This window comes from Oenanthe melanoleuca, chromosome 18 (genome assembly GCF_029582105.1).
Source record: "Oenanthe melanoleuca isolate GR-GAL-2019-014 chromosome 18, OMel1.0, whole genome shotgun sequence".
In the NCBI taxonomy this organism is placed as follows: Eukaryota; Metazoa; Chordata; class Aves; order Passeriformes; family Muscicapidae; genus Oenanthe; species Oenanthe melanoleuca.
Window position 1 is genome coordinate 11,071,692 of NC_079351.1, and position 27,440 is coordinate 11,099,131.

At 58.3% G+C, this 27,440-nt stretch overlaps 1 protein-coding gene across 3 annotated transcripts; it reads left to right on the forward strand.

The window, feature by feature from the left end:
• Positions 1-26,836, forward strand: PIK3R6 (phosphoinositide-3-kinase regulatory subunit 6). Of its 3 annotated transcripts, none has more exons than XM_056506057.1 (20): positions 1-318; positions 8,146-8,241; positions 9,225-9,308; positions 11,461-11,552; positions 13,485-13,553; positions 13,952-14,084; positions 15,003-15,072; positions 15,442-15,625; positions 16,319-16,466; positions 17,468-17,554; positions 18,095-18,542; positions 19,107-19,206; positions 19,928-20,044; positions 20,663-20,773; positions 22,453-22,543; positions 23,152-23,222; positions 23,456-23,546; positions 23,905-23,975; positions 25,025-25,137; positions 25,768-26,836. In XM_056506057.1, the coding sequence occupies exons 2-20, from the start codon at positions 8,229-8,231 to the stop codon at positions 25,922-25,924; spliced, it is 2,250 nt and encodes a 749-aa protein (XP_056362032.1). In that variant the 5' UTR covers positions 1-318; positions 8,146-8,228; the 3' UTR covers positions 25,925-26,836. The 3 variants fall into 3 exon arrangements, with proteins under 3 accessions (XP_056362032.1, XP_056362034.1, XP_056362033.1); XM_056506059.1 differs by having other exon boundaries at positions 16-318; positions 19,107-19,178; positions 19,927-20,044; XM_056506058.1 differs by lacking the exon at positions 1-318 and adding an exon at positions 4,280-4,357.
• The last annotated feature ends 604 nt before the right edge of the window (positions 26,837-27,440 follow it).

Sequence of the window (27,440 nt, forward strand, 5' to 3'; positions counted from 1 at the left end):
GAGGGGATCGGACCCAGGGCAGGGCTGAGCCTCCTTCCCTGCTCCCGCCGGTCCGGGAGCGCCAGGCGACAGAGACCCACGCGGGGATAGCTCCGTCACGGGGGGACTTCTCAGCGAAAGAGGAAGTTGTCTCGAAATAACTCGGCGCTTCCCTTTCTGCCCTGCAGGCTTTGGAGCGGCTGCAGAGCCCGGGAGCGGCCGGGGCTCCGCCGGCACCCCGATGTCCCTCTCCTGCGGGACCCTGCTGTGCCCCCCGCGCTGGCCGGGCCCTCGGGGGGGCTGTGACCCCCTGGGCCCCCCGTGCCCGCCCTGAGCAAGGTAAGAGCCCCGGGGGCGCGGATCTGCCGGCTCCGGCCGTGGGCACTCCTGTCCCTGTCCCTCTCCCTGTCCCCGCTGCTCTCGGGCTGCCCTGTCACTGCGGAGCGCTTTGCTGGGACTGGCATCCTGTGCCCGAGCGCTGCATGCCAGGGCTGACAGAACCTGGAAGGCCACGGATGGGGGCAGAGCCAGTCCTTTTCTGGGGATGAACGAGGGGAGGGAGCAGCGCTGGTGCAGGAGGTCGGGAATGTGCTGCTACAGGAGTATTTGTGCCAGCTCCCCTGCCAGCCGGCAGGATCCTGCTGGGCGCTGGGTTTGTTCCAGCAGCAGCGCGGGGATTTTGCTGCCCGTGCCCCGGAGAGGACACGGGCTGGCTTTGGTGTCGCTGCTGCTCTGGCCCCTCGGCCGCCCCTACAGCCCGGCTGGGTGAGGGAGTGAGTTCCAGCCCATCCCGGCGGCTGCTGAGGCTCCAGCTCGTGCTGGCTGCCTTTGTTCTGTGCGGAACAGCAGCTGCAAGGGACAGTCACCTGCCCAGTGCCACCGCCGGGGGCTGTGCTGGGGGTTTTGGCACGGCCGGGGTGATGCACATGCTGGCACTGGCTGTGTGTGCGGTCGTGTGGCTGCCCAGCTCCCCCGGCCTTGGCCCGGCGCCTCGGCTGTCCCCTGGGGCCCCGAGCAGCAGTGACAGGGCAATAAAGAGCGATGGCAGCGGCGATAACGAGCAGAGAGCACGGCCCCATCCAGAAAGGAAGCAAAAATCTGCATGCTGGGGGCCCGAGCTGCAAACAAGTGCACGTGAGCCAACTCTGCAGCAGGCAGGGCTTAGTCCTCCTGCCCTGAGTTCTTTCCTCGCATCCTCTGGCTGCTCAGAGCCATCTCACCATGACCATTTACCTCCCTGGGGTGCTGCTCCCTCCCACGGGAGCTCTCCAAGTACCTGTGCAGCTCACCAGCTCTTTTCCCTTTCTATCTTTCACTGAAAACTTTGGCTTGGTGATCCTGGAGGTCTTTTCCAACCTAAACTATTCTGCCATTCTGGGATTCTTCCTCTTGACTAAACCTGAGCACAGGAACAAACTCCCTTGAGCTTCCAGGACTGAGTTATCACCTCTGAGTATCACACAGATTTGTCTTGGCCCTGGTGAGAGGGCACAGGCAGCAGCTGTGGTTTTATTGTGCAGGTTGTTCTGTGACACAAACATAGCTTTCTCACTTTGCCTCCAAGTGAGTCAATCTCTGCTCATGGAAGGGCCATGAGCAGCTCCTGTTCCGTCACCAACCTGCACATCCCCACTGCAGCAGCTCCCACATTCCCTGCTGTGTTCAGAGGGCTCCCCCTGGGATCCCTTGAGCTCAGAGCAGCCCTGCTGGGACGTGGTGTCACTGCCTGGGTGGCAGGGATGTCCCCTGGCTGGGTTTTCCCTATGCCCCAGCTCAGGTGGATTCAGGCTCCCACCTCTCCCCCAGCTGTGGGCACAGCTGCTGCTGTTACAGCGCCAGAGTGACCCTTCATCCACTGGATGTGCTGGGATGTGGGCAGGACCCCTCCCTGGTACCCAAACTCTGATTTTCCCTTGGACTCCTCTGCTCCAAGTCCTCCGGAGGGCGCTGACCCCAGAGGAGCCCTGTTTTGGCCAAGTCCTGCCCTCCTAAGGCTGGCACAGCTCCCACCCGGCCTGGGAGCTCTCAGGGGCTGCTTTCCCTCTTGCTTTCTGGCTCTGCTGAGCTGTGCTGCTGCTCCTGGCTGCTCTGAAGGCAGGGGCTGAGCTGGCTGAGTCATATCTCTGTTCTGAGGTGTGACATGCCTCACAAACCTGGAGGGGGCAGGGGAGCTGCTGTCAGAGATCTGTGCTGGGCTGGGTTTGATTGAGAGCCAGGCTGCTGGAGTTCTTCAGGCAGACTGGAGTTTTGGGGTGTTCACTGAAAGCAGAGGGGGCTATTGGTGCCTGTGCCCTGTAATTAAATCCCCTTTTTGACCTCATTGTCCTGGTGCAGCCCTAAACCCTCATCCCTTCCTTGCTAAAGGCTTCTCTGTGCCCTCCCTGCCAGCAGCTGTCACTTCACTCTGTCCCCATGGTGCCAAGAGAGCACCCCCTGCCCAGTCACCTGCTGCCCACAGGGGTGGGTGCCACACACAGCATGGCTGTGGTCATTCTGGTCACCCTCTTCCTGCCACCCCTGGGCGATTACCTGTGCCCTCCCCAGGTCCCCTCCACTGTGGCAGCCAGAGGCAGCTCCCAGCAGGGCTGGGGAAGCTCCTCTGCTATGGAGAGGACAGTCCTGTGGCTCTGCACAGAGCAGAGTGCTCTGTCCCAGCCGGTGACACAGAGATATCTGTGACTGCAGCTCTGTCCCAGTGACCATGCTGGTGACAGCCCTGCCCAGGGGAGGGAATGCCCAGGGAATGGGTCTGAGGGAGGTTGGAAATAGCTGTGCCACCCCAGGAAAACAGCCTGGCCACTTCCAGGTTGGCCACATTTGGAAGTCTGAGCTCTCCCTGCTTTTATTTCCTCTCAGGTGGACAGTGCTTGCCTGGGCTGTTTGTGAACACAGTCCTGGCAGTGGCTTTCAAATCACACATATTTTTTCCCTGTGATTGTTTTTCCAAAGTCAACTCTGGGGATGGAAAGAGATGCTAAATCTAAAAAGCTGCTGTTTCCGGAAAATTCTTTCCTCTCCTTAGGAAGAATGAAATGTGACGCTGGCAAGGAAGTCTCCAAACAGTTGGTGGTGTCCAGGAAGCTGCTGGACTTCCACAGCTTCAGCAAAGGCCTGGGGGGCTGGTGAACCCCCACTGCAGTGCCAGTGAAGGTGTTTCATTCCTGAACTGGCCCCCAGAGCCACCCATGCTCTCCCCCTCCAAGGGCAAGACTCCCCTGGCAGGACCTGTTCCCAGAGCAGCCAGCAGGGAAGTGGAGCCTTAAAGAGATGCTGGAAAGCTGAGTCTGGAATCGAGATTCCCTTCCTTGGTAGTAAGAGCCCAAGGGAGAGCATCTACTTTCATCTCAGAGCTGTCTGGAGCCAGAGCTCTGTCAGGGTTGGAGTTAAAACTGGAAACCAGAGCAGGAGTGGGGCTCAGGTTGGGCCCCAGCACACGTGGTGCTCACAGCTCTCCTGCAGGTCTGTCCCCTCCAGCAATGGCCAAAAGAGCCAGAGAGGAGACAGGGCATCTTTCTGTGGAGTTTGTGTCTCATACCCAAAGTTTTGCCCAGTTTTCATTTGAATTGAGAGCCCTTGGGGCAGCTGATGGAAGGGAGAGGAGCAGGCACTGCCCTCGCTGTGTATCCTTGGCCAGGGTTGTGTAGGGGATCCTGGAGCTGCCCTGGCCTGGACAGCCAGGAGGGCTGGAGGAGGGACAGCTGCCTTAGTCCTGCTTCCCTACCTGGGCTGTGCAGCTGGGCTCGGGATCCAGGCCAGAAACAGTGGATGCTGCACTGGCAGACAGACGGGGGTTGAGAGGAGGGAGCAAACAGGATGCAGCGTCTGCCTCTGGTGGGGTCCCTGCAGCTCCAGCCTGGCCTGGGGCGAGGGTGTGAGGGATGGAAAGGATTAAGGGACAAGGGATGTAAGGGATGTAGGGGTGTAGGGGATGCTGCTGGAACCATTTCTCAGCTGCAGCTTGGGGCAGCCCAGAGGATGCCATGTCAGATCCCAGCGCGGACTGGGGGACACAGCCTTTCAGCTTCCACATCCCCCTCCGGCTCCCACCCCACCCCATCCCGTTATCCCATCCCGTTATCCCATCCCATTGTCCCATCCCATCCCGTGCCGGCTGCAGGAGGCAGCCCGGGCTGGGCGGCTGCCGGGAGCCGTGCCAGGCTCTGATGTGCCGCTTTCAGAACCAGCCTCGCCTGCAGGAGCCGCGGGCAGGCGGGGGAGGGCGGCACGAAGGGGTGGCGGATTTGGGCTGTCCCCAGGCCGTTTGTCGTGCCGTGACGACACTCTCGGAGCCCATGTGCTCGTGTGTCCCCTCGGGCTGAGCTCTCCCCGCGGCTCCCTCGGGACTCCGGCGCTGGAGCTCTCGCCCATCCTGCCGATGGTATTTGCGCGATCCTTCCTTGTCGGGGCCGGCTGCGGCAGGGTGGGAAGGGCTGGGGCCGGGCGGTGGCCGAGGTGGGATGGAGCGAGGGCAGAGCCGCTCTCCTGTGCGGGGCGAGGCGCGGCTTTTCTCCCTCTCTCGGTGGTGGAGCTGATGAACAGCGCCGGGAAAGCTCAGCGGTGCCCGGGCGGTGAATTTGTAACTGGACACGGGCTGCAGGAGGCGCGGGGAGGTGGCTTTGGAGCGGATAAATATAACTGCGGGAGAGCGAGGGGATGTGCTCCATGTCCCGCTGTGGCACCGCTGTCCTCGGGCAGACAGGGACAGGGACATCCTCCAGGCTGGCTGTGGCCAGCCCAGCTCCAGGTACTGACATTTGGTGTGCCGGGAGCAGAGAGAGGATCCTGGACATGCTGGAGCTTCCCAGGAGAGCCTCCTTTGCTGCCAGCCCAGCTCCCACCACTCAAGGGTTTGGGGTTAGGTTTTCTTTCGTGGCTTCAGCTATTTCTGTGCCTCTCGTGTTTCACCTGGCCGGGGGGTTGGGGTAGGGGTTTAGTGATTTCTGTCAGTATTGGTAGCCTGAGACAGAGCAGGAGGGTTTTGGGGAGCCTGTGCAGCCCTACATTTCCAGCCTGAGTCACTTCTGTCCACGGTGGGGCTGAAGTGGCTCACCTGGATGGACATGTCCCCGTCCCTCTGAATGGGATTTTCAGTCGCCCCAAAGGGGTGAGTTCACCTCACAAAGGGCTCAGCTTCAACCTCTGCCTCGGGGCTAAGAGGGAAATGTCCTTTTGTGGGTACGGGGCTGTGCTTTCCTGCAGGGATGAACTGTTCCTAACAAGGGCTGAGTGAATGTGGATCGTCCTTGGTGGAGGACAAAGAGCAGCCCAGCCTGGGCTCTGAGTGGGGACCGATGACCCTATGGGGACAGTGACCTGCTGCTGCTCAGGACCCTCCAGACATGCCCAAAAGCCAACAGGGTGATGTTTGATCTGCTGGAACCCACCTGGTGACCATGTCTTTGGTGCTCGTGATCAGCCCTCAGATCAGCAGAGGGCACTTGGGGTGCTGTCCTCAGTGTCCCTCCCTGCCTGTAAGGACTAGGAAGGGACAACCCTGGAGGGAAGTGACAATTTCTTTGTGCACACCTCGGCCCGATCAAACAGGCTCCCTGCTTAGGAGGAAGGAGCTTTGGTGGGGTGATCAGTGACATGGAGAGGTGAGAGGGAGGCAGAGGCTGGAGGATCCCGAAAAGGGACAGAACTTCACCTCAGATTAGCTGGGTTGAGACAGAGCAGTGGCACAAACTGGTCCCCATGCTGAGCCCTGCAGAGGAGGGGCTGAGAAGGGGTTTGTGGGTGCTCAGTGCCCCGTGCTCAGCCCGGTCCTGCTCTCGCTGTCTCCAGCACCCATAGTTTGGAACAGGAGGATTCCCTTTAACCCTGCAATTCCCCCTAACCCGTGAATTTATCTGCCAGTGTCCCGGGTGAGCTGCACTTTCACTGCCAAGTCCCTCGTTTTTAAGAATAGAGCCAGGTGTTCCCCGAAACTGCCCCAAACTCTTAGGGAAGGTGGCTTTGGGGTCATTTAGGGGTTTTTTCACTATGAATCTCAGAATTATTGAAACCTGAATGGAGAATTGCGACTTCTCTTCTTGCCCTTCCTCTTTCATTTTTTTCCCTGCAAAAGAAATAAAATCCAGCTGATGCCATGGGTATTTTAAGAATTGCAGAGAGGAAGTGGAGATTTGCAGCTCTGCAAAGAAGTGGGATGAATGCAGAGAAGGCTCTGGTCTTGCTGAGCTGGCAGGCAGCAAAACACCCGGTTATGGGATGAGGTGTGCCTCATGTCTGCTGCAGGGGAGGGAGCAGATCCAGGAGAGGAGGGGGACAGAGAGCAGAGAATCCTCCTGGTGGGGATCAGGGAACCTTCTCAGCCTTCTGGGGAGCAGGGAGGGGTTCCCAGGTGAAGGAGCTGAGTCCAGCAGGTGCTGGGACCAGTGCAGGGTCCATCCCCAGAAATGGGGACAATTCCCATTCCTCGTGCCAGGGATCCTTTCAGGAGGGCGGTGGCAGACAGAGAGGCTGGCTGGAGTGGGGGGCTCTGGTGCCCAGGGCTCCCCTTCCTCTGGGCTGGCATCATCCCTGTCTGCCCTGCTGGGATCTGGGATGGAGCTGTACCCTCAGCCTCGGGGAGCACAGCAGGCAGAAAACATCCCAGGGAAATGGTAACATTCTGCTCATTTTAGCTCCTGTGCTGGTCAAAAACATCTCCATGAAAAGTGGGAATTTCTGCTTATTTGGGTTCTTCTGCTGGTCAAAAGCATTCCCAGGGAAAAGGGGGAACTTCTGCTCATTTGGATCAAAAGCATTCCCAGGGAAAAGGGGGAATTTCTGCTCATTTGGATTCTTCTGCTGGTCTCAGCCGAGGAAGAACCAGTGGCTGGAGCCCGGCAGGACCCTGCCTGACCCCACTCTTCCTCAGAGCCTGTTGCTGTGCGTGTGTTTCATCCTCTTCTCCCATGACACCTGTCTGTCCTCACCTGGACAGCATGACTGGGTTCTGAACTTGCTGGGGACCAGTTTTTGTCACTTTATGTTGAATTTTCCCGGGAGACCCAAGCACCGGGAGCAGGCAGGTGCACCTTGGGCTCAGCCCCAGCTGCTCTTTGCTGCCAGGGAGGACAAGCAGCCCTTTTGGAGCAGGCAGGTGAACCGAGAACCAGAGTTTCTCAGGCAGGCGGAGCTCACGTTGGTCTTTGCTAAATTTGGAAGCTCCGGCCGGCCAGCAGCGCCCGCCCCCGCAGTGCCAGGAGGATGCGGATGTGGGAAGCCACCGACACCTTCAGCCGCATTTAGCTGCTGCTTCCTCCGGCAGCGCAGCCGAGAGGAGCCCGAGGGCAGGGCCGGGGGTCTCCCGGGGCTTTCCCAGCAGGAGCTGAGCCCTGGACTGGCAGTGCCAGCCTCCTCCCTGTGCCACGCTGCAGGGATTAGGAGAGCCATCCCCTTCCTTCTGCAGCCAGGGATTCATGGGGCGATCTGGGAATTGGGAAATGAGGAGGGCTGGTTGAGGTCCTCCTGTGTCCCAGACTGGCGTTCCAGCGGGCACATCCCGTTCCTGGCTGTGCCCACCGCTCTGCCCAGGGACTCAGCACTCTGGGAGCCTGGATGGGCAGTGCCGGTGCCAGGGGACTGGCACACGGGGTGCAGCCCCAGGGGCAGGAACAGAGCCCACAGGGGTTCTGCGGGCTCCGAGTGCTCAGGGGCTCGAGTGATGCATGGCAGCAACACTCCCACACCTGTCCCCCCCTCTCCTCCTCCAGCTGCAGCTGCAGAGTTGTTGATTTGGTGATGGAGATTTACAGATTTAGGAACTACCTGGGTGGAGTTTGGCCCTAATTCTTCAAATTAAACAGAAAAAATCTTAAATCATGGAAATTCAGGCTTTCCCCCCTATTTTTATTCGGAGATGAACCTTGAATTTCAGACTCAGTTTGACTTAAATTGGACATTTCTTAAATCGTGGGAGGATGAGGATCCCAATCCTGCCCTTTTCGGTGGTGCTGCCTCTCATCCCTGGGGAGCTCCTTGCTGCAGGAGGCCTTGGGGGCCAAATATCCTGATGGGATCAGCTTTGACCTGGGGATTTCTGCCCCAAACACAGCCTGTGCTCCCCCTTAGGGCTCTGCCTCTGCCCCACGGGGTGCTGGTGACTTTGTGCTCTCCCAAGGTTCATTCTGGCCCGGATCTCCACCCCCACCTGACCGAGTGTGTCCCCATTTTCTGCAGGCACAGTCCCGGATCCGAGGCCATGCCTGAGTGCTGTGAGGAGTTCTGTGCAGTCCCCCACGAGCTGCAGCCTCAGCCCGGCCATGGACAACTCAGGTGGGTAATGCTGAGGCCCCTGGGGAGGGGAGCCAATGAATAAACCCTCCCCCACCTCTTACACCTCAATTTTCCTCTCTTCAAACACCTGGATGCTTTCCAAGGCATTGGCAGGTGCTGCTGGAAGATGGGAAATGAGGCACAAAGCAGTGCAGGGGCAGCCTAAAGCTTTGCTGAGCGTGGGGCACTCAGATCTGACAAAACATTTGAGTTTTAAAGTAGTTTTATATTTTAGTGTTATTATTATTATTTGTGTATTTTGGTCCATTTACCCCCATTTCCATTTTCATGCTGTTTCAGACATGCTGTTGATCTCCCAGGGTCAGGATGTCATGCTGAAAGGTTTTATTTCATTTCTAAACCACTGCTGTTTGTTGCTGAGGTGGCGTTTTTTTTGGGTTTTTTTTGGTTTATTTTTTGTTTTTTTTCTGTTTTTAGATCAAAGTGCCTCTTGTTTGTGCTGGGTCAAATACTTTACTCTGCTCCCCATGAGGGACCCTCAGCACTGGGGTTGCTTTGATTCAAGAGGAGAGGACAGGATTGATATCAGTGCTCAGGAAAAGCTTCCCCTGGTGATTACAAACACAAAGGAAAAGAGCAGGAAATTTCAAATAGTCCTTTATGGCATAATTCCCATTTGCTGGGTTCTGGGTTTTTAATTTCAGTTCAGTTTTGTTCCTTTCTCTATTTAATGTGAGATTTTTATTGCGGGGGCGGGAGAGGAAGGCTCTCACGGCTCAGACATCAGCTGTCCTCTGCAGAGCTCCTCTGCCACACGTCCCTGCAGGGCCACTTTGCTCCCCAGTTTGGCTCCAGGGCCGCCAGTCCGTGGGGTGGCACTCCCGAGCTGCTCCGGTGGCTTGGGCATAGCTCAGTGTTCCCAATGCTCCTCTGGAGGGTTCTGTCCCCCTGCCCACCCCCGGGCTGGGTGCCCTGGCTCCTGGGAGTGCTGGCCCTGCTCACGTCCCCGTTGTCCCTTGCAGAGGTGGAGTCGGACATCCTGCGGCGGGTGCGGGCATTGCTGCGAGAGCTGGACGGGCACCACCCCTCCTGCCACAGCGACCGAGGTAAGAGAGCTGCTGGCACTGCCCGGGCTCCTCTGGCACTGCCCGGGCTCCGCTGGCACTGCCCGGGTTCCTTTGGCATTGCCCGGGCTCCTCTGGCACTGCCCGGGCTCTGCTGGCACTGCCCGGGCTCCTCTGGCACTGCCCGGACTCCTCTGGCACTGCCCGGGCTCCTCTGGCACTGCCCGGACTCCTCTGGCACTGCCCGGGCTCCACTGGCACTGCCCGGGCTCCTCTGGCACTGCCCGGGCTCCGCTGGCACTGCCCGGGCTCCACTGGCACTGCCCGGGCTCCTCTGGCACTGCCCGGACTCCTCTGGCACTGCCCGGGCTCTGCTGGCACTGCCCGGGCTCCTCTGGCACTGCCCGGGCTCCTCTGGCACTGCCCGGGCTCCTCTGGCACTGCCCGGGCTCTGCTGGCACTGCCCGGGCTCCTTTGGCACTGCCCGGACTCCTCTGGCACTGCCCGGGCTCCACTGGCACTGCCCGGGCTCCGCTGGCACTGCCCGGGCTCCACTGGCACTGCCCGGGCTCCTCTGGCACTGCCCGGGCTCCGCTGGCACTGCCCGGGCTCCACTGGCACTGCCCGGGCTCCTCTGGCACTGCCCGGACTCCTCTGGCACTGCCCGGGCTCTGCTGGCACTGCCCGGGCTCCTCTGGCACTGCCCGGGCTCTGCTGGCACTGCCCGGGTTCCTTTGGCACTGCCCGGGCTCCGCTGGCACTGCCCGGGCTCTGCTGGCACTGCCCGGGTTCCTTTGGCACTGCCCCGGCTCCTCTGGCACTGCCCGGGTTCCTTTGGCACTGCCCGGGTTCCTCTGGCACTGCCCGGGCTCTGCTGGCACTGCCCGGGCTCCTCTGGCACTGCCCGGGTTCCTTTGGCATTGCCCGGGCTCCTCTGGCACTGCCCGGGCTCCTCTGGCACTGCCGCCCCAACACCCCGCTCCCCTCTCAGAGCCGGCTGGGGACACGGTGGTTTCACTCATTTGCCCTTCCTGACCCTCTCCCGGAGGTGCCAAATCCTTCATCAGCTGCATCCGTGCCCCAGCAGCCTCTGTCACCCCCTGCACAGGCCCTGCAGCCTCTGTCACCCTGTGTGCCTGTCACCCCCTGCACCCCCTGCAGCCTCTGTCACCCTGTGTGCCTGTCACCCCCTGCAGCCTCTGTCACCCTGTGTGCCTGTCACCCCCTGCACCCCCTGCAGCCTCTGTCACCCCTCTTGCCTGTAACCCCCTGCAGCCTCTGTCACCCTGTGTGACTGTCACCCCTCTTGCCTGTAACCCCTGCACAGCCCCTGCATCCTCTGTCACCCCTCTTGGCTGTCACCCCCTGCAGCCTCTGTCACCCCTGCACAGCCTTCCTCACCCTGGGCCATGCATTAAGCTGGGACACAAGTGCAGAGCCCCAGGGAGCTGGAATCTCACGGAGCCCCGAGCTGGAATCTCACGGAGCCCCGAGCTGGAATCTCACGGAGCCGGGAGCTGGAATCTCACGGAGCCCCGAGCTGGAGTCTCCCTCTCCCTCTCACGCGAACATTCCCCTGCCATGCCCTGCCCAGCTCGTCCCTGAAGAATCCCTTGGTTCCTCTGTGTTATGGGTTTGGGGGATGAAACTCTTGCAGCCTGGGGAAAACTAATGAAATTTGAAACATTGATTTTCCTTGGAGCACACAGGATATTTTACAGTTAATTAAATTTGATTTTGCCTGGAATGAGCAGAGCATCCTCAGGGCTGAGAGGTTTTGTGATCCCTGCTCTGAGGGTGAGCTGTTGGCAGCCAGGGACCAGTGCCGGGACCAGCAGGATCCCAAATTCCTTGGGGCTGGTGAGGAAAGCAGCTGGGCACAAACTGCACAACAGAGGAACTGAAAACAAACTTCACATCCTTGCTTTGCTCCAGCACCCAGCCCTAGGGTCTCCAGGAGCCTTTCCCAAGGGTTTCCCAGAATTTACACCAATTTACACCAATGCTGTCTCCAGACTAAGGCAGGAGCTGCACTTGCAGAGGGCAGAGGAGGCTGGTTTAACTCTTAGTGATGTCAGAGCAGCATCCCAGAGGGCATTTTTGGACTCCAGTGCTCAGGTCCCTGGTTCTCCTGGGAAAGCTCATCTGGATCCCTCCCCTGGTGGCCTGACCTTCTCTGGCTCTCCCTTTGCAGGAATGCTGCGCTGGACCCTGCATAAGAAAATCGACCAGAATCCCAGCACCAGCTGTGTGCTGGTCAGGATCCTGGTGAAGGAGCTGGAAAGGGTGAGTGCCACCTCAGAGAGGGCAGTGCCACCTCCGAGATGTGCCCTGAGTGCAGGGCTGGCCCCTCTGTGCTGGGGCTGGGGGAGGCACAGGGATGGACTCAACTCCATCCCAAACAGGGGTTTTAGGGCAGTGGGGCCTGGCTGGGCACTGGGGCTCAGCACAGAGTGAAAAACCCTGCGGGACACAAGGGTTTGTCCCAGCCGATGCTCAGGGGCCAAGCTTTGTTTCTGAAGAGACCGTGAGCCAGGCAGGAACCCGCCTGGCTCCTCCCTGCACAGCAGCCCACGGCAGGCAGCCCTCCCACTGCTAAAGCCTCCCAACCACCCCAAACTTCCCCCACCCCACCCTCTGCGGCCTCAGGTAGAGCGGAAATTCCTCCCCCACATCTCTCATTTCCACCCCACCCAACCCTGCCCTGGAGCCATCGGTGATGAACCTGTGATGGGTTCTGCTTTCATTGATTTCTCTCGTCGTCTTCTGCTCTGGTACAAACCTGCAGCAGCCTCTGCATCCTGGTGTGAGCTGGCCTGTGGGCTGGGGATGTGTCGTGGAGAAACAGCACCTTTGCTTTCTTCTGAGCCTGCCTCAGTTTACCCAGATCCCTCATTCCCCTCCTGCTCCTCCTCACCTCACAGCTGAGCCCACACTCCTTGTCCCCTGTCCAGAAACCCCCCTGGGCTATTCTCTGCATCTTTGCTATTTCTCCTTTGACCTGGGAGGCTGGAGCAGCCCTGCTGAGCCTGTCACCTCCCTCAGGACTCCAGAGCTGTGCCAGCCCAGCCCAGGTCTCTGTGCACACACCCACCACTGAGCACCCAGCAGTGATTCCAACCCCAGTGCCCAGCCCAGCCCTGATCCCACTCAGTGCTGTGAACATCCAGCAGTGATCCCAGTCCCAGCCTCTGAAGCAGCTCTGGGGTTATTTGTAGACTCTCTCTCATGCTGTGGCAGTTCAGCTTCCATCAGTGCCTCAGGGAGGGATTTTTATCCAGTGATTTTCACAAATCCAAACAGGAACACCCTTGGCCATGGATTCAGGGATTCTCCCTGAGGTTTGAGGGCTGTTTTCCTCTGCAGAAGCCAGGTCAGTCCTCCCCTCTAGCTGTTATCACTCTATCACTCTTCTCTTCCCTGTCCCAGGAGGGGTGTCATCCCTCCTGCTCTGTAATTCCCTTCCTCTCCCTGAAGCTTTTCCAGGAAATCCCTGTCACTTGGGGCTTTTGTGGGTTTTGTTCACTCCTCAGCAGCTCTGAGCCATCAGCACCATGCAGGGATGATAATTTAGCAATTTCATGGCTGAGTTCCTCCAGGGCTGATACCAACTCAGCAGTTCCCTGCAATTCATTTTATTGGTGTTTTCTCAGGCTCTGCTGCCATCAGCTCCATTTAACTCAGACCCATCAGCTCAGCAGCCCTGAGGAAAGGGGACAGAATTATCTTTGGGGTGGGAATCTCTTTCCCAGGTTTATCCAGGTGCATTCCCAATGCTGAAGCTGTTGTTAGAGCCAGGCCAGGCTGCAGGGAGGGGCTGGAGCATCCCTTGGATTCCCATGGATGGGGACACAGGATGGGAACACCTCCCTGCTCTCTCTGCTCCCACCCCCACCAAACTCAAGACAGGATTTTCCCGGAGGTTTTGTGTTCTCATGGGAGTGGAAAGGAGCTCCTGAATGAGCTCATCAGTTAGAAACTGTGCTCACCCCCTCCCACCATCCCCTGTGCCCCTCCCCAGGGACATCCTGCCCCCCTAAAAGCCTGAGGAGGGATCCCAAAGCCAACCCTGACTCAGGGATCACCCCCTAAGCCAGGATGAATTCCCATGCACAGAGACAGAGCCTGGCACACCCTGAGGGCTCTGGGGCTGCTCCTGCCCTGAGGCAGTGTCCTGCCAGGACCTGACTGTGCTTTCCCTGCCCTCTGCTCCCACAGGCAGAGCGAGGGGACCTCTGGCACTACATCATCCCACTGCTGCACACGCTGATGTACACCCTGATACAGGTGAGCTGCACCTTGACACACCAGCCTGCCCTGGGCTCACTGGGGCAGCAGCCAGGGACATCAGGGGCCACAGGAGAGGCCACTCACAACCTGGAACAGCCACTCAGAAGCAGCAAAGCCTCAGGTGCATTTCCCATGTCCCTGTGACACACAGAATGCCAGGTGCTTCCACCTGACCCCTTCTCTGGAGACCTTTCAGTGCCTGATGGTGCAGACAGCCACAACTTGGCAAAAAAAGTGTCCCAAATCTCCAGTGTGTACTGCTGGAGGTTCCCAAACCATGACAGGACCCGGTTCTGCTCCATGTTTTGCATTTAAATCCATAGTGAATTTGGTGCCCTCCCAGCCTGATCCCCAGATTTGGTATCACTGCCTGTCATCTCCCTGTCCCCCTGCAGGCTCCCTGCATCCCTGACGAGCTCTGTGCCAGGGTTTATGACTTCTGCAAGAGGCTGCTGACCCTGCCCAAGCCCTTCTGCACCATTGGGCTGGACTATGCCAGCAGGCTGCAGGTGGAGAGGACAGCCCCAGGTAAGGGGGTGCCCTGCCTGACCCAGCCTGCCACCAGGAAGGGCTGGGCCCTTGAGGGGTGGCCTGAAGAAAACCAGCTCTAAACCAGCCCCATGGGCCCTGAGCTGTCAGTGGTGGCTGCAGGGAGCACCCTGTGGAGAAAGCAAACCCAAGGACACCTAGTTTCTTTTTCCTCAGTGTTCTTTTTCTCTGTTCTCATTGAAGTTCTTCTGGTTAAAGTTTTCTTTGATAGGAGCTTTTCAAAGCAATCCTTTAGAGCAGAGCAAGGTGCAGACACTCTGTGAGGGGGAGGTGAAACAGGAGAAACCTGGTGGGGAATTTTGGTGCCATTCTGGGGAGCCTCAGCCCATCCCCACCACCCCAATCACTCCTCCCTAGCACTGCTTTGGCTGGGGCTCCAAGGGGCACCTTTACCTGCCCTGATTTTTGGTACAGGAGAGAGGGGATCTCCAGCAGGGCTCCCTTCAGAGCACCACGAGATTCACAGGGGGATTGTCCCTGGGCCAGGGCAGGTGGATGGATCATCACCCCTGGCAGAGGAGGGGGAAGTGCCTTTCTCCTGATCCAGAGATCCCTGGTGCTCCTCAGAAGCCCCAAACACCGTCCCCATGTGGCCCTGGGGACAGAGCTCTTCCTCCTGCCTCCAACTCCACTCCCAAGCCCATAATGCCCTAAACAAAGGAAGGGAAACACAGGAAATCATCCCAGAATAGAAGGGGTTTCTTTTTCTGGAGCCAGGCCTATCTTTGTCCTTGGCTGTTTTTAGCTCTGGCCCAGTTCTTGGTTGTTTAACCTCATCTCAGTGGGTGTTCCCCAACTTGGCAGAGCCACCTCAGCCTCTACACCTGGGAGCAGCCCTGCTGCCCCGAGAGCTGCACTATTCCTGCTGCTCCCACTCTGTGTTTCTGCCCTTCCCAGGAACCCTGTACCAAAGAATGGTCATCTCCGAGCAGAGCCTGCCGAGCGCCCCGTTCCCTTACCAGGAGAAGTGAGTGCTGCCTCTCAGGAGGGTTTAGTGTTTTTATCTTGTGTTCTCTTAGGGAAACCTGTCCTTTTCCAACATTCAGAATTAGTCCTGGTTGGAACAGACAACCTGGGCTTAAACCACGTGGTCTTGGGGGACGCAGCTGGGTGACACCCAGTACCTCACCAAAAGTTTGCACTGGGAGGCCACACCCCTCCTGTGTCCCAAGTTATTTTGGGAGGCAGGGAGGTTCCCTTGGTGGGGAGACAGGTGAAAAAGGGGAATACCAACAGCAACAATGGAAAAAGTGAGACGCGAGCTGCTCCTGCCAGCCCTGATGTTGGTGATGTGAATCTGCATCTCCTCCTTTCCCCACCCTGTTCCCCCACCCAGGATTTTCATCTTTGCTGACCCAGAGCTGCTGCCTGAAGCCATCTGCAATGTCCTGGTCACTGACACCGAGGCAGCCCAGGTGTCCCAGAGCCCCCAGGGCTGCATGAGCTGCGTGGTCACCCACGCCCTGCAGGCAGCCCTGGGTGACACCTGCGACACCCATGGCCTCAGGGCCCGACTCCAGGTAATGCAGCAGCTCCTCCGGTGCTTTTCCATTGCTCCTGCTCTGGCTGGACACCTTGGAGAAGCAAAAGGTGTTTTGGCAAGTGGAGAAACCCCCCAGCTCCTCAGCACTGATCTCCAGCCCCAGCAGCACCAGAGGGGCTGGGGTTGAATCCAAACATCCTTCAAATGGAAATCAGTGGCTACAGCAGAGCCAGAGTTTGGAACCTTTAGTCTAAGTGTTGGTTTTGCCCAGCTAAGCTGAAGCAGAGCCTCTGTTATCTCCTCTGGGAGCCCCTGGGCACTGAAAGAACCTCTCAGGGGAAAGGTTTCAATCCATTTTCTCCAAGACCTCCTGGAAGGAGCTGTGGGGCCACAGTAACACAAATGTCTGCTCCAAAACTTTGCTGGGGCTCTCGGCACTTTCCACTGCAGGGACGCCTTTGTGTGCCTGCTGTCCTCAACCCCCAGGAGTCATCCCAAGTGCCAGCACTGCTAAGGATGCCCCAAGGGACACGGTGCCCATCAGCTGCAAAGCTGCCAGAAGAGGAGCTTTAAGCAGCCAGCACAGCCAGCATCTGTCCTGGGGACAAGAGGACATTTGTGTCCCCTAGGAAGCAATTTTTGCTTCCTGCAATTTTTGCAGGACTCATTTGCCCTTTCTGCCCCGGGATCATTCCCTGTTTCCAGGTGCTCACAGCCCCTCTCCCAACAGGCCTTGCCCCCAGGGGAGGTGGAGCACTGGTTCCAGCAGGTGGTGGCGGCCGTGGAGGGCGCGGGCAGCGAGGGCGGCTGGGACCGGGGCCAGCACACGGCGCGGCTGGAGAGGATCTACCACGGCCTCCTGGGCTCCTCGCCTGCAGGTGAGCCCCAGCCAGACATTCCCACTGGGACAGGGACCCTCGTGTCCCCACTGTGTCCCTGCCACCCCCTTTAGCAGCAGCATCAGGCTCCCTGCAGTGACCCCATGGCCAGCAGGGAGGACTGGCCCTGGAAGGTAGATTTGTCACTGAGGAAGGGGACAATGGAAATTCCTGCTGCTGATTTAGGAATTGTGGGACTGGATGGTCTTTAAGGTCTCTTCCTGCCCAAATATTTTTCTGATGTGCTGGACGGTGGCACTGCCATCTCCTGCCATCCTTGCCGTGCTCTGTTCCAGCCTGGTGCCACTGGAGCTACACAAAGTATAACAAAATCCCAATTCTTCACAGATCTGGGGTAGCCAGAGGGAAATGGGGTCATGGTTCCTCTGCTGGCTATTTCCTGTGTTCCAGCCCCCTCCCCAGAAGGCTGGAGGGTGTCCCAGTGCAGGATTTTGCGAGGAGCAGCCAGTGGTGCCTGGAGGGGCGTGGGACCAGCACCTTTTGGGGGTGGTGAGGGGTATGGGACCAACCATCAACTTTTGGGGGTGGGGGGAGGGGTGGGATCATCACCTTTTGGGGAGGTGAGGTGGGTAAGACTCACCTTTTGGGGGCAGTGATTGTTAAATTGTCCCACTACTGCCATAGAGCTCTCAGAGGTTAAAAAGAGCCAGTGCTGGTGGGACCAGAGTTCAGATCACCATGTACATTGGAAGCACAGTGATAGAGGAATTTATTCTGCAGTCCCTCTGCTGGCTGCAAAGCAAGGTCCTTCACTCTTGCCCGTGCCTCAGTTTCCCCCTTTTCATTTCTCCCTCCCACCAATGGTGTAGACACTTCATGAGGGCTCAGTTTGTGAGAGCAGAGCCTCACAGCCTCACATCTCCCAGAAGCGCTGGAGTGGGAGAGCCCCAGGGCTGCCTCGGCCAGCGCTCATCACTGGGGGCTCGTGATCCTGTGCAGGGAAATGCTCCCATGTGCTCCAAGCATCTTTGTTTCCCCAGGGAATGCTCCCCAGGAAGGGCTGCAGGGGACCCCTCTGCCCAACCCCAGCATCAGCTTCCACCTGTGGACAGAAGATGAGCAGCTCTGTGAGTGCCCCCAGCTGGAGGGAGCTGGGTGGGGTCTGAGCCTGGGGGTCCTGTCCCACAGGGGTCGCTTAGCCCTGACCCTTGGGGGTTTTGGAACCATTGTCTCAAGGCCAGGCTCGTGGAGATTTGTGCTGGCTGCTCCAGCCCTCCTTCCTTCCTGGGGGCTGCTGGGGCCAGGCCAGGGGATTTGGGGCATGAAGGGGTGAAGCTGCTGGGGCTGCAGCAGGATGTGCCCAGAGTGCCTGACTTTGTTGTGGCTGCCCCTGGACCCCTGGCAGTGTCCAAGGCCAGGCTGGATGGAGCTCAGCTCTGTTGGAAGGTGTCCCTGCCCATGGCAGGGGATGGCAACAAGATGAACTTCCAGGTTCCTTCCAACCCAGACCAGTTTGGGATTCTAGGACTGAGCTCTCTCAGTGGGAAGTGGGCTGAAGGGCTGACTGCCCTTGGAGCCACTGGTGCAGGTCTCAGCTCTACGGTGTCCCTGGGAGGGGAGAAGCTGGGGAGGACAGGGCTGAGCCTGAAGCCGCTCTGTGCCCGCAGGGAAGGAGCTGGTGCTGTTCCTCCGCCCGCTGTCGCAGAGCTGCGAGCCCGACTGCCTCGGGCAGGACCTGGACACCCTCGAGATGCAGGACATGCTCGCGGACTGCGGCTGCTGCGGGCAGAGCCGCTTCTCCGTGCTGTCCACGGACAGCGGCATCGAGCGGGACCTGCCCGCGCAGGACGAGCCCTGCGGCCCCTGCCCCGCGGACCCCGAGCGCTCCCGGCTCCACAGGAAGGGCGGCATCAAGAAGAAGCTGTCCCCGCTGGAGAGCGTGGCCTTGTTGCAGGCTGGCAGCAATGTCCCCGGGGGGAAGCCCCCCGGGAAGCTGCCCAGGAGGGCAGGAATGTCCCCGGAGCCCTCGCTCCAGAGGCTGCACACCGCCCGCGTGGTGCTGCTGGGGGACGATCGCATCCTGGGCCGCCTGGCACAAGCCTTCCACTCCCTCAGGTACCTGGGGCTCTGGGGGACAGTAGGGCAGGGTGGCTGCTTTGTCCTTGGGGCTGCTGGCGCAGCCGGGGTGGCTGGGGACGGGCTTGGTTCGGCGCTCCCTGGGCCGGGCTGGGTCCCGGCTGTTCCCCGAGCGCACCCCGCCGCCACCGGCGGCTCTCCTGGCCCAGGAGATGCACACAGCGAGTCCTCCCCTCTGTCCGTGGGCTCGGTTAAACCAACAACAAACGAAGCAAGGTGTTATTCCATACCAAAGGGGAAAACTCTACAGAGAAGCCATTTCCCAGCCGGCTGCTTCCCCAGGGGTGGGGTGGGGGTGGGTAACAGTGTGGGCAGCCTGGCGAGCAGAGCTGGGTGCACAGGGACACCAGGCCCTGACAAAATCCTCTCTGACGCTCCCCATCACCTCCCCTCGCTCGATTTGGGAGCCCAGGGCATATCCTGGGAAGGGAGGCAGCGAGGGAGGCACGTGGCAGAGCAGCCACAGCGTCCTGGCACTGCCCAGCCTTGCCCAGGAGCCACGTTCTGCCCCTTCCCTTCGGGACATCTCATTTTTCATTTCAGGAAACGGGAAGCCCGGCGAGTGTTCCTGACGCCCAGGCTGAACCTGCAGCTCTACCACATCCCTGTGCTGCCGGGGCAGCCCCGCCCCGCGGCTGCTGCGGTCAGTGCCGGGCAGCGCCTGGGATGGCGTCTGGGGGAAGAGCAGGGGGATCCAGGAACTCCCGCCGTTCCTGCCCTGGATCCCGAACAAGGAGGGTGGGAGCCTGAGCTGCTGGGCTCAGTTTGGAGTCACAGCTCCTTCAGTTCTGCCTTCAGGCCTCAGCTGCAGGAGGATTCTGTGAGGTTTAGCCAAGGGCTGCTGCTTTTCCCATCTCCCAGGTGCTGAGGGGAAGCAGTTGCTGCTCATTGAGGGCTTTGCCTCCTTGGCCATGGCTCTGCTTTTAGGTCTGTGAGTCTCTACTTGTGGGTTATGTCAGGCACATCCCTTCCCCTCACACAGCCTTGAGACAGAGGTAAAGAAACAATTGCATTTAGGGTATTTTAAGCTGGTCCAGAGCTGTCTGTGATCCCTGACAAACAGGCTGTTAAAAAGATCAGTATTCCCTCTTTTGATTCCTCATGGAAGTGGAGCAGGGAAAGTGAAGGAATGGGGGAATCTCACAGGTCTCTCAACCTCCTCATGGCTCCTGACATGGGGAGCTCCCCTGTTCCTCTTTGGCTGCAGGAAGCTTCCCATGAGTGTGAGCCAAGTCCCACAGGAGCTGAATTTAGGGCTGGAAGGGGCTCTCCAGGACCTTCTCTTCATGTTTTGCTCCATACAAGCCCAGGAAAAGCAGCCAATCCCCAGGCTGGAGGGACTGTGAGCTGTGTTTCCCCTGCAGGACCAGGCTGACCCCGAGGAGCTGTGTGAGGTGGCCGGGTACCTGGGCAGGGCTGATCCCTGGTACGAGAGCAACATCAACACCCTGTGTCACATGATCCCCAAGCTGGCCAACATGGTATGAGGAAAACCTCCCCATTTCCCAAAAACACCGCCAGCACCTGAGGAGGGGTCTGTGCCCTGCAGGGCTCTCCATCCCCAGGCTGAGATCTTCTCCTGCAAACCCTCCCCAGTGCCCTGCAGGGCTCTCCATCCCCAGACTGAGATTTTCTCCTGCAAACCCTCCCCAGGGCCCTGCAGGGCTCTCCATCCCCAGACTGGGATCTTCTCCTGCAAACCCTCCCCGGGGCCCTGCAGGGCTCTCCATCCCCAGACTGGGATCTTCTCCTGCAAACCCTCCCCAGGGCCCGGCCAGGAGGTGCCCATGTCTGACACAGCCCCAGACCAAAAGAGCCATTTGCTGTGATGGGTTTTTTGACCAGGGGACAGGAAATGGCAGATTTCAAGAAAGAAAACTTTTGCTGAAATCCCCCCAGCTCTCATTTCCCGGCAGTTTGAGCCAGCATTGGCAGCCTACACAAACAGGGCTGAGAGGTGGGCTCAGCTCCCACTCCATGTGATTGGCGAGGCCAGAGGACAGCTCATCCCTCACTCTGTGCCCAGGAAGGTGTGAGACTTTGTGGCAGGGTTTCTGAGAAGTGGCAGAGGCTGACCCAACCTGTGATTTGCCCCCCAGCCATCATCACCAAGCAGGGCCCTGGTGACCGACCTGTTCCTCACCGATGTCATCGCCTACTACGCCCGCATGGGCACCCAGCCCGTCTGCTTCCAGGTGCACTCTGTCAAGGTGGGTGGCACAGCCCCCGGCCTTCAGGGGCCCTGCAAGGGCTGCCAGAGCTGTGCAGAGCCAGCGGGGTCTGGGGGCTCCCAGCAGATCTAAGCCTGGATCCTCTTTCCCCTCAGCCCATCCCTCCCTGCCAGCTCCTAGAGCTGGAGTCCCTGGAGCTCAGCTCAGCTGGAGCCGGTGATCCTGCCAGGGCCATTTCAGGATCTCAGCTCAGCAAAGGGAGCCTTGAAATTCCCCACAGGGTCACAGATTTCCTGCTCTGCTGGGTTTGGGGTGCTCAGGAGCCCTGGTACTCCTGCTTCAGATGCTGGGAGCAAACAGGGCTTTGCTGAACAGCTTTGCCAAAAGCTCCCTGTACCTGCAGGGGCTTTGCAGGGTTTCCTGCAGCACCATTTGATTGATTTCCTGCCAGCTTTGCTCTGAAATGGTATCAGAGCGAGGCCTGGTATTTGATAGGAGAGCAAAGAAGTGTTAAATTTGGCATACAGCATTAACCCTCTCCTCCCTGAGCCCCTCCAAAGCTCAGGATGATGCACAGAGCTCCTTTTAATCTGCCCACAGCCACTGTGGCACCTGTTGCAGCACAGGAGGAGCCCCTGCCTGAGCAAACTGGCACAGGGCTTGCAAAGAGCTTTGGTAATTCCTTTGGTAATTCCATCCCCACGACTTCATCAATAGCCCACAGCCTGCCAGTCCTTGGAGCACCTGGGCCTCGGCTTGTGGCTGGGCATTTGGATTTCCTAGTGAAATTTTATTCCTCTTTCTCTCCTCCAGGTAAGACCTGGCAGTGAGAGGGTGGGTGATTCAGGCAGGGGATGAGGAGCTGGCTCCAGATGTGGTTTTCAGACAGAGGCTCCTGAGCTGCTCTCCTGTGCTGCAGGGTGTGAGGCTGCCTTGGCCACAAACACTGTCCCTGTTCTCCCTTCTGGCTCAGGACAGCCCTGTTCCTCTCTGGTTGCAGGAAGCTGCCCACAGGTGTGAGCCAAGTCACACAGGAGCTGGCTGTGGGGCCAGGAGAGCCTGGCAGAGCTTCTCCAGGCCCTGCTCTTCACACCTTGCCCAACACAAACCCATGAAAAGAAAATAATCCATAGGGCTGGAGCGACCTGGAGATTTAGGTTGGATCAGAGAGAAACTGTGTCCCCTGAAGCTCAGCAACATCTCAGCCTGGCCCGGGGGAATGCTCCCGGTGATGTGGGCGTGTGGCTGGCAGCTGGCTCATCTCTGAGGGCACAGTGACATCCAGTGGCAGGGGACACTGCCTGTGGCTCGGCTGGGGCTCCTGGCAAGGCTGGCCACACTCCTGGAGCTCAGGAAGCAGAGCCAGGGCAGTTCCCCCATCCCAGAATGCCATGAAAAGATTCCAGCTCCACCTTGGCTGTTCTGGAGAAGCAAAAAGCCTCGTGTGACACCTCAGGGAGACAGAGGAGATGTTCCTGTCAGGGATGATCCTCTTAGGGAAGTTCTGTCAGGGGTGTTCCTCTCAAGGGTGTTCCTGTCAGGGATGTTCCACTCGGGGATGTTCTGTCAGGGATGTTCTGTCAGGGCGGTTCCTCTCAGAGATGTTCCTGTCAGGGATGATCCTCTCAGGGAAGTTCTGTCAGGGATGTTCTGTCAGAGATGTTCCTCTCAGGTATGTTCTGTCAGAGATGTTCCTCTCAGGGAGGTTCCTCTTTCAGGTGCTGTTCCAGGACCCAGCACAGGACCCAGCTGAGGATGTGTTCCTGACAGAGCTGCTGACCCAGGTGCAGGACAGCCCTTCCCACAGAGGTGTGTGTGTCCCACCAGCCCCAGCCTGGACAGGGCTCCTGCCATCCCCACATCCCACCCATGCCATCCCTCAGCCTGCAGAGCTCCAGGGCATGGGCAATATTCCTTGTTCCAGACCAGACTTCCCTAAATGCCTCCATGTCCCCCTGGGTCCAGGAAACCAGGCTGTATGGAAGCCCTGCTGGCTCCTGGGCTCAGCCAGGGTTGGTGGTCTGCCTTTGGTTGGCTCCAGGGCACTTGGGAGTTGGACCAGAGTCCTGATTTAGTTGAGAAGACAAGCTGAGCTTCACAGCCAGATGTTTTTCCTGTAAGAAATCCAGTTCCTCGAGCTGCCAGGGATGGAACAAGAGCACTTGAAGGCTGGACTGTTCCAGAAGCCCCATCCAGCTCCTCCATCAGTGCACTCTGGTGTCCAATCCAATGGATATTTGTCCCTGAAGCTGGGCACAGAGCCTGCAGTGAGCCCATCCCACTGACAGAGGAGACAAAGTGTGACAGAAGGCCACTTCTGTGTGACACTGGGGTGGCTCAGCCCATGGCAGGATCCCTCTCTGCTGACCACAGGTGGGTTGAGGGAAATTCAATCCCACCTGGTTCCTTCCTCACAGAGCTGAGCACAACCAAGAAGAAAAGCGCCCTGGATGGCCCTGGCATCGACCTCACAGTGACCTACAGGAAGGTGAGGGGGGCTCCCTGCACCCTGAATGTCTCTGCTCCCAGGGATGCCCAGCAGGGCACACATCTCCTGAAAGGAGTTTGACCCTCCCTCTTTGTCTGGAATTGCTCTCCAGGCAAGGACAGAGAGGCTGTGGTGACCCTGTTAGCTCACCCTGTATTTGTGACAAGCTGTCCCCAGCCCCCCACGCCCAGCCCCTGCCAGGACACTGCCAGGACACTGCCCCTTGCCCACAGGTTGTGCTGAGTGACCGACAGAAGGAGCTGGCCCTGTCCCTGCGCTCCTCAGGCCTGCTGATGAAAGCCATCCCTGCCGAGGAGGCTGAAGGTGGGATCTTCCTGCTTTGCTTGCTCCATGGAGTAAATCTGGCTGCAGCCCTTGGTGCCAGCTGTGTCTGGGCTGCGGGGTGGGATCAGTGACAGGAATATTGCAGTCCACATGATCTGGTTGGGGCTTTCTCAGGAATGACATGCCTGAGGCTCAGACAGGATTTAAGCATCTTCCCTCTGCTCCAGCCTTCCTCTTTCAAAACACAGCCTCTGAGTTTCCACCCCGAGCATGATCCCAGACAATTCCTTTGCCCGTGGAGCCTGCTGGACTCCTGTGCCCATAGTCAGTGCACCCAAATGTGGGGCTGAGCTGAGCTTGTGCCATGGCCCAGACCAACCCTCTGCTTGTGTCACAGACCTGGGCTGCCTGAGCGTGACCATCACTGAAATCATCAGGATCAACAACCTGGCAGGACGCTCGTTCTCAGTGAGTACTGTGGGATCCTCAGGGGCCAGAATCCCTTCCAGCAGCGGGGAAAGGGGAGCCCTGGAGGAGGAGAAAGCGCTGGGGCCACCCTGCTCAGAGGGTGATTAGTAATTATTTTCCATGGAAAAGTCCAGATGTGTGGGCCAAAGCCCCAGATTCCCTCCCTGCTGGTCAGTGCTCTCCCTGTTGGTCATTGCCCTCCCTGCTGGTCATTGCCCTCCCTGCTGGTCATTGCCCTCCCTGCTGGTCAATGCCCTCTCTGCTGGTCTGTGCCACACTGAATCCTTTCTCAGGAACCCCTGAATGCCTCAGCTGCTGCTGGGGTTACCCTGTGACCACAGGGACAAAGTGGAGAAATAAATCTTGGCCCCACTTGGGTCCAGGGCAGGGTCTATATTCTGCCATCAACTCCATGAGTTCCACACCTTCAGCTGCAGTGCTGTGTTAATCCCACCAGAGATCACAAAAAATAATTCAACAAAGCATTAACGAGGAGCAGGTACTTCACCAAATCTTTATCAGCACACAGAGGTGAATTTGTTAGAGTTCAGGGAACTGAAATTTCGACTTCTGTCCTTTTTGTTTTACTTGAGAGTTTCAGTAGCTGCCAGAGGAATTCCCATGGTAATGTGCCACTGCAGTTTGGGTGGCATTAAACATTAGTGTGCCTAGGTCGTTTGGGCCTCTGGCTCCCAGCTGGTGGTTTTAGCCGGCACATTCTGCTCATTTTCACCTGGATTTTGGGAATACTGAGGTGCTGCAGCCCCACTGCCCACAGAGACATTCCATGGCCACGAAGAACAGACCACAGCCCACAGCAGACATCCCAAACTCACAGCAGGGGCTGTGCAGGGACTGCCAGTTTGGAAAATCTGTCCTTTCAAAACATGGCCAGGTTCTGAATTCTGAGGAAGGATTCATTTTGTGTCACATCAGAGGTTAAGAAAGAAAACCAGAGAAATGTCATTTTCTGTCCTTGTCACACCCAGCACGCAGCCCGGGGAGGGGAGGGACACCCTCAGCAGGCTCCCCCTCCTCTCCCTCTTCAGGCTGTGGCACACAGGTTCAAAACACGGAATATCAAGATCAGGAGCCCAGAGCAGAGACCCTTCACGGTGCGGCTGGACAAGGACAGCAGGAGAACCTACAGGGACGTGATCGGGTGAGAACCCCAGGATGGGGGGCTCTGCACACCTGCCCTGCCTTCCTCCTGCCTTCCAGGGAACCCTGATCCTCATCCATGACAAAAAACCCGTGTTCCTTCTCCAGGGAAAGCACACTGGGGCTCCCCTACATTTGTGATGGTGTGAGCAATAAAATGGTTCTTTGCACAAAAAGTGCTGTCCTTGAACCAGTAGAAAAACGGGCACCTCCAGGGACAAACAGAGCTTAGATCTCCTGGTTTATGAATTATATCATGATGCTGATGCTCTCTGCACTGACTGCATCCCTCACCTGGGGGTCTTCAGCAGGTGCAGGTGGGGGAGAGGACCCAGCCCTGTGGAAATGGCCAGGAATAATGTGCCAGCTGCAGTGATATGGGATGTGCTGATGGTTCAAGGTCCAACAAACTATGAATTCCTGAGTCACTGAACCAGGATCAGCACCTTGGGTTTGTGTCAAACACTGACATACAGCAGGTCATCTCTGCAGTCAAACCCAGGTGGAAAAAGCATAAAAGCAGCTGTGCCCCACAGTGGGAGAGCCCTCCCCCAGCAGGCAGTGCAGAGAGCTGGGGTTTGCTCGGAGATCAGCTCTGAACATGCATTAAATGTGTTCTGTGCTCTTCCAGCCTGGAGGTGTCTCCCTGCCTCGAGCCCAGCTACTGCCTGCAGAAGACCAGGACTATGAAATTCAGCCCTCACGAAACAGAAGATGTGGGGCTTGTCAAGTACCTGCCCAAGTCTCTGCTGCTGCCCATCAACACTTTTGCTGGAGTCATGCAGTGAAGGAAACAGGAAAAGGAGGTGTGAGTTCTGACATGGGGTCAGCACAGAGGGAATGGGAAAACAAAACACACTAAAAGCCACCCATGGTGACTTAAATGGCAGTGGTGTGAAGAGCTGCCCCAGCAGAGGTGGAAGGCTCAGAGGGCACACAGCTGTGCCCTGCCAGTGACAGTGTGACCATGGGTGACAGCCCTTGCCAAGGGCACAGCCATGCCCTGCCAGTGACAGTGTGACCATGGGTGACAGCCCCTGCCAAGGGCTCAGCCATGCCCTGCCAGTGACAGTGTTACCATGGGTGACAGCCTCTGCCAAGGGCACAGCCATGCCCTGTGACAGTGTGACCATGAGTGACAGACCCTGCCAAGGGCACAGCCATGCCCTGCCAGTGACAGTGTGACCATGGGTGACAGCCCCTGCCAAGGGCACAGCCATGCCCTGTCTGTGACAGTGTGACCATGGGTGACAGCCCCTGCCAAGGGCACAGCCATGCTGCAGGACTGAGCTTTCACTTTCAGCACAAGTCAGGGGAAAGCTCTGAGCTCCTCTGTTCAGGACGAGTGAGGAAGATCCATGGCAGGTGGTGCTGGCTGTCCTGTGGAGCCAGGGGAGCTGACAGCAGCAATATTTATCTTGGAGATGTCTCACAGCCCAGCAGAGATCGTGTTTTCACCTCACTGCCCAAACATTTTTGTTGCTCACCTGTGCCAGACTTGGGCAGCAAACATTCTGTCCCTGAAGGGAGGCAGGAGGGTGACAGGCTCATCAGGAAACCCCTGCACAAGCAGCTGTTGTTGGGTTAATGGGGGGTTTAAGGGGTGACCTGCACCCCTCTGCCTCTTCGGGGCTTCACTGTGGAGTTTGTTCACACCAAGAAAATGCTCAAAAATCCCAAAGGCTTAGAGCTGGGCTGGAGTGTGGGCTGTGAGTCCAAGTTTGTTCTGTACAGCTGTAAATGATGTAGATGGATGATAAATTATTTGTATAGGTGTCATGGATGACTTGTTCCAGAGGGTGCAATCCTTTTAATGCCAATTGAAAGAAATTAAGACAAACCCAAGCTGAAACTGCCAGTCGGTTGTCCTAGTGTGTTTGCACGTGACTGGGGAACAGATGCCCAGGAATTCCACCTGAACACGGGATAAATTTCTTCCCTGTGCAGTAACCGAGCCCTGAATAGGTTGTCCAGAGAGGGTGAGAAGTGTTGTCACTGGGGATATTCCTGAATATTCCACCGGGACACAATCCCATTCCATGTGGTTCCCGTCCGTGTCTGGCCGGGATGAGGGCGCGCCCGGGGCTGGTCCCGTCCGAGCCCCGCGGAGCCGCAGCCGCTGCGGCTCCTTCAGCCCGAGCCACCCGGATCCTGCGGCACATTCCTGTGACAGTATCGGGTCATTCCCGTGCCGGTACCGGGCCATTTCCGCGTCTGTACCGGCCCATTCCCGTGCCAGTACCGGGTCATTCCCATGCCAGTACCGGGCCATTCTTGTGCCAGTACCGGGTCATTCCCGTGCCA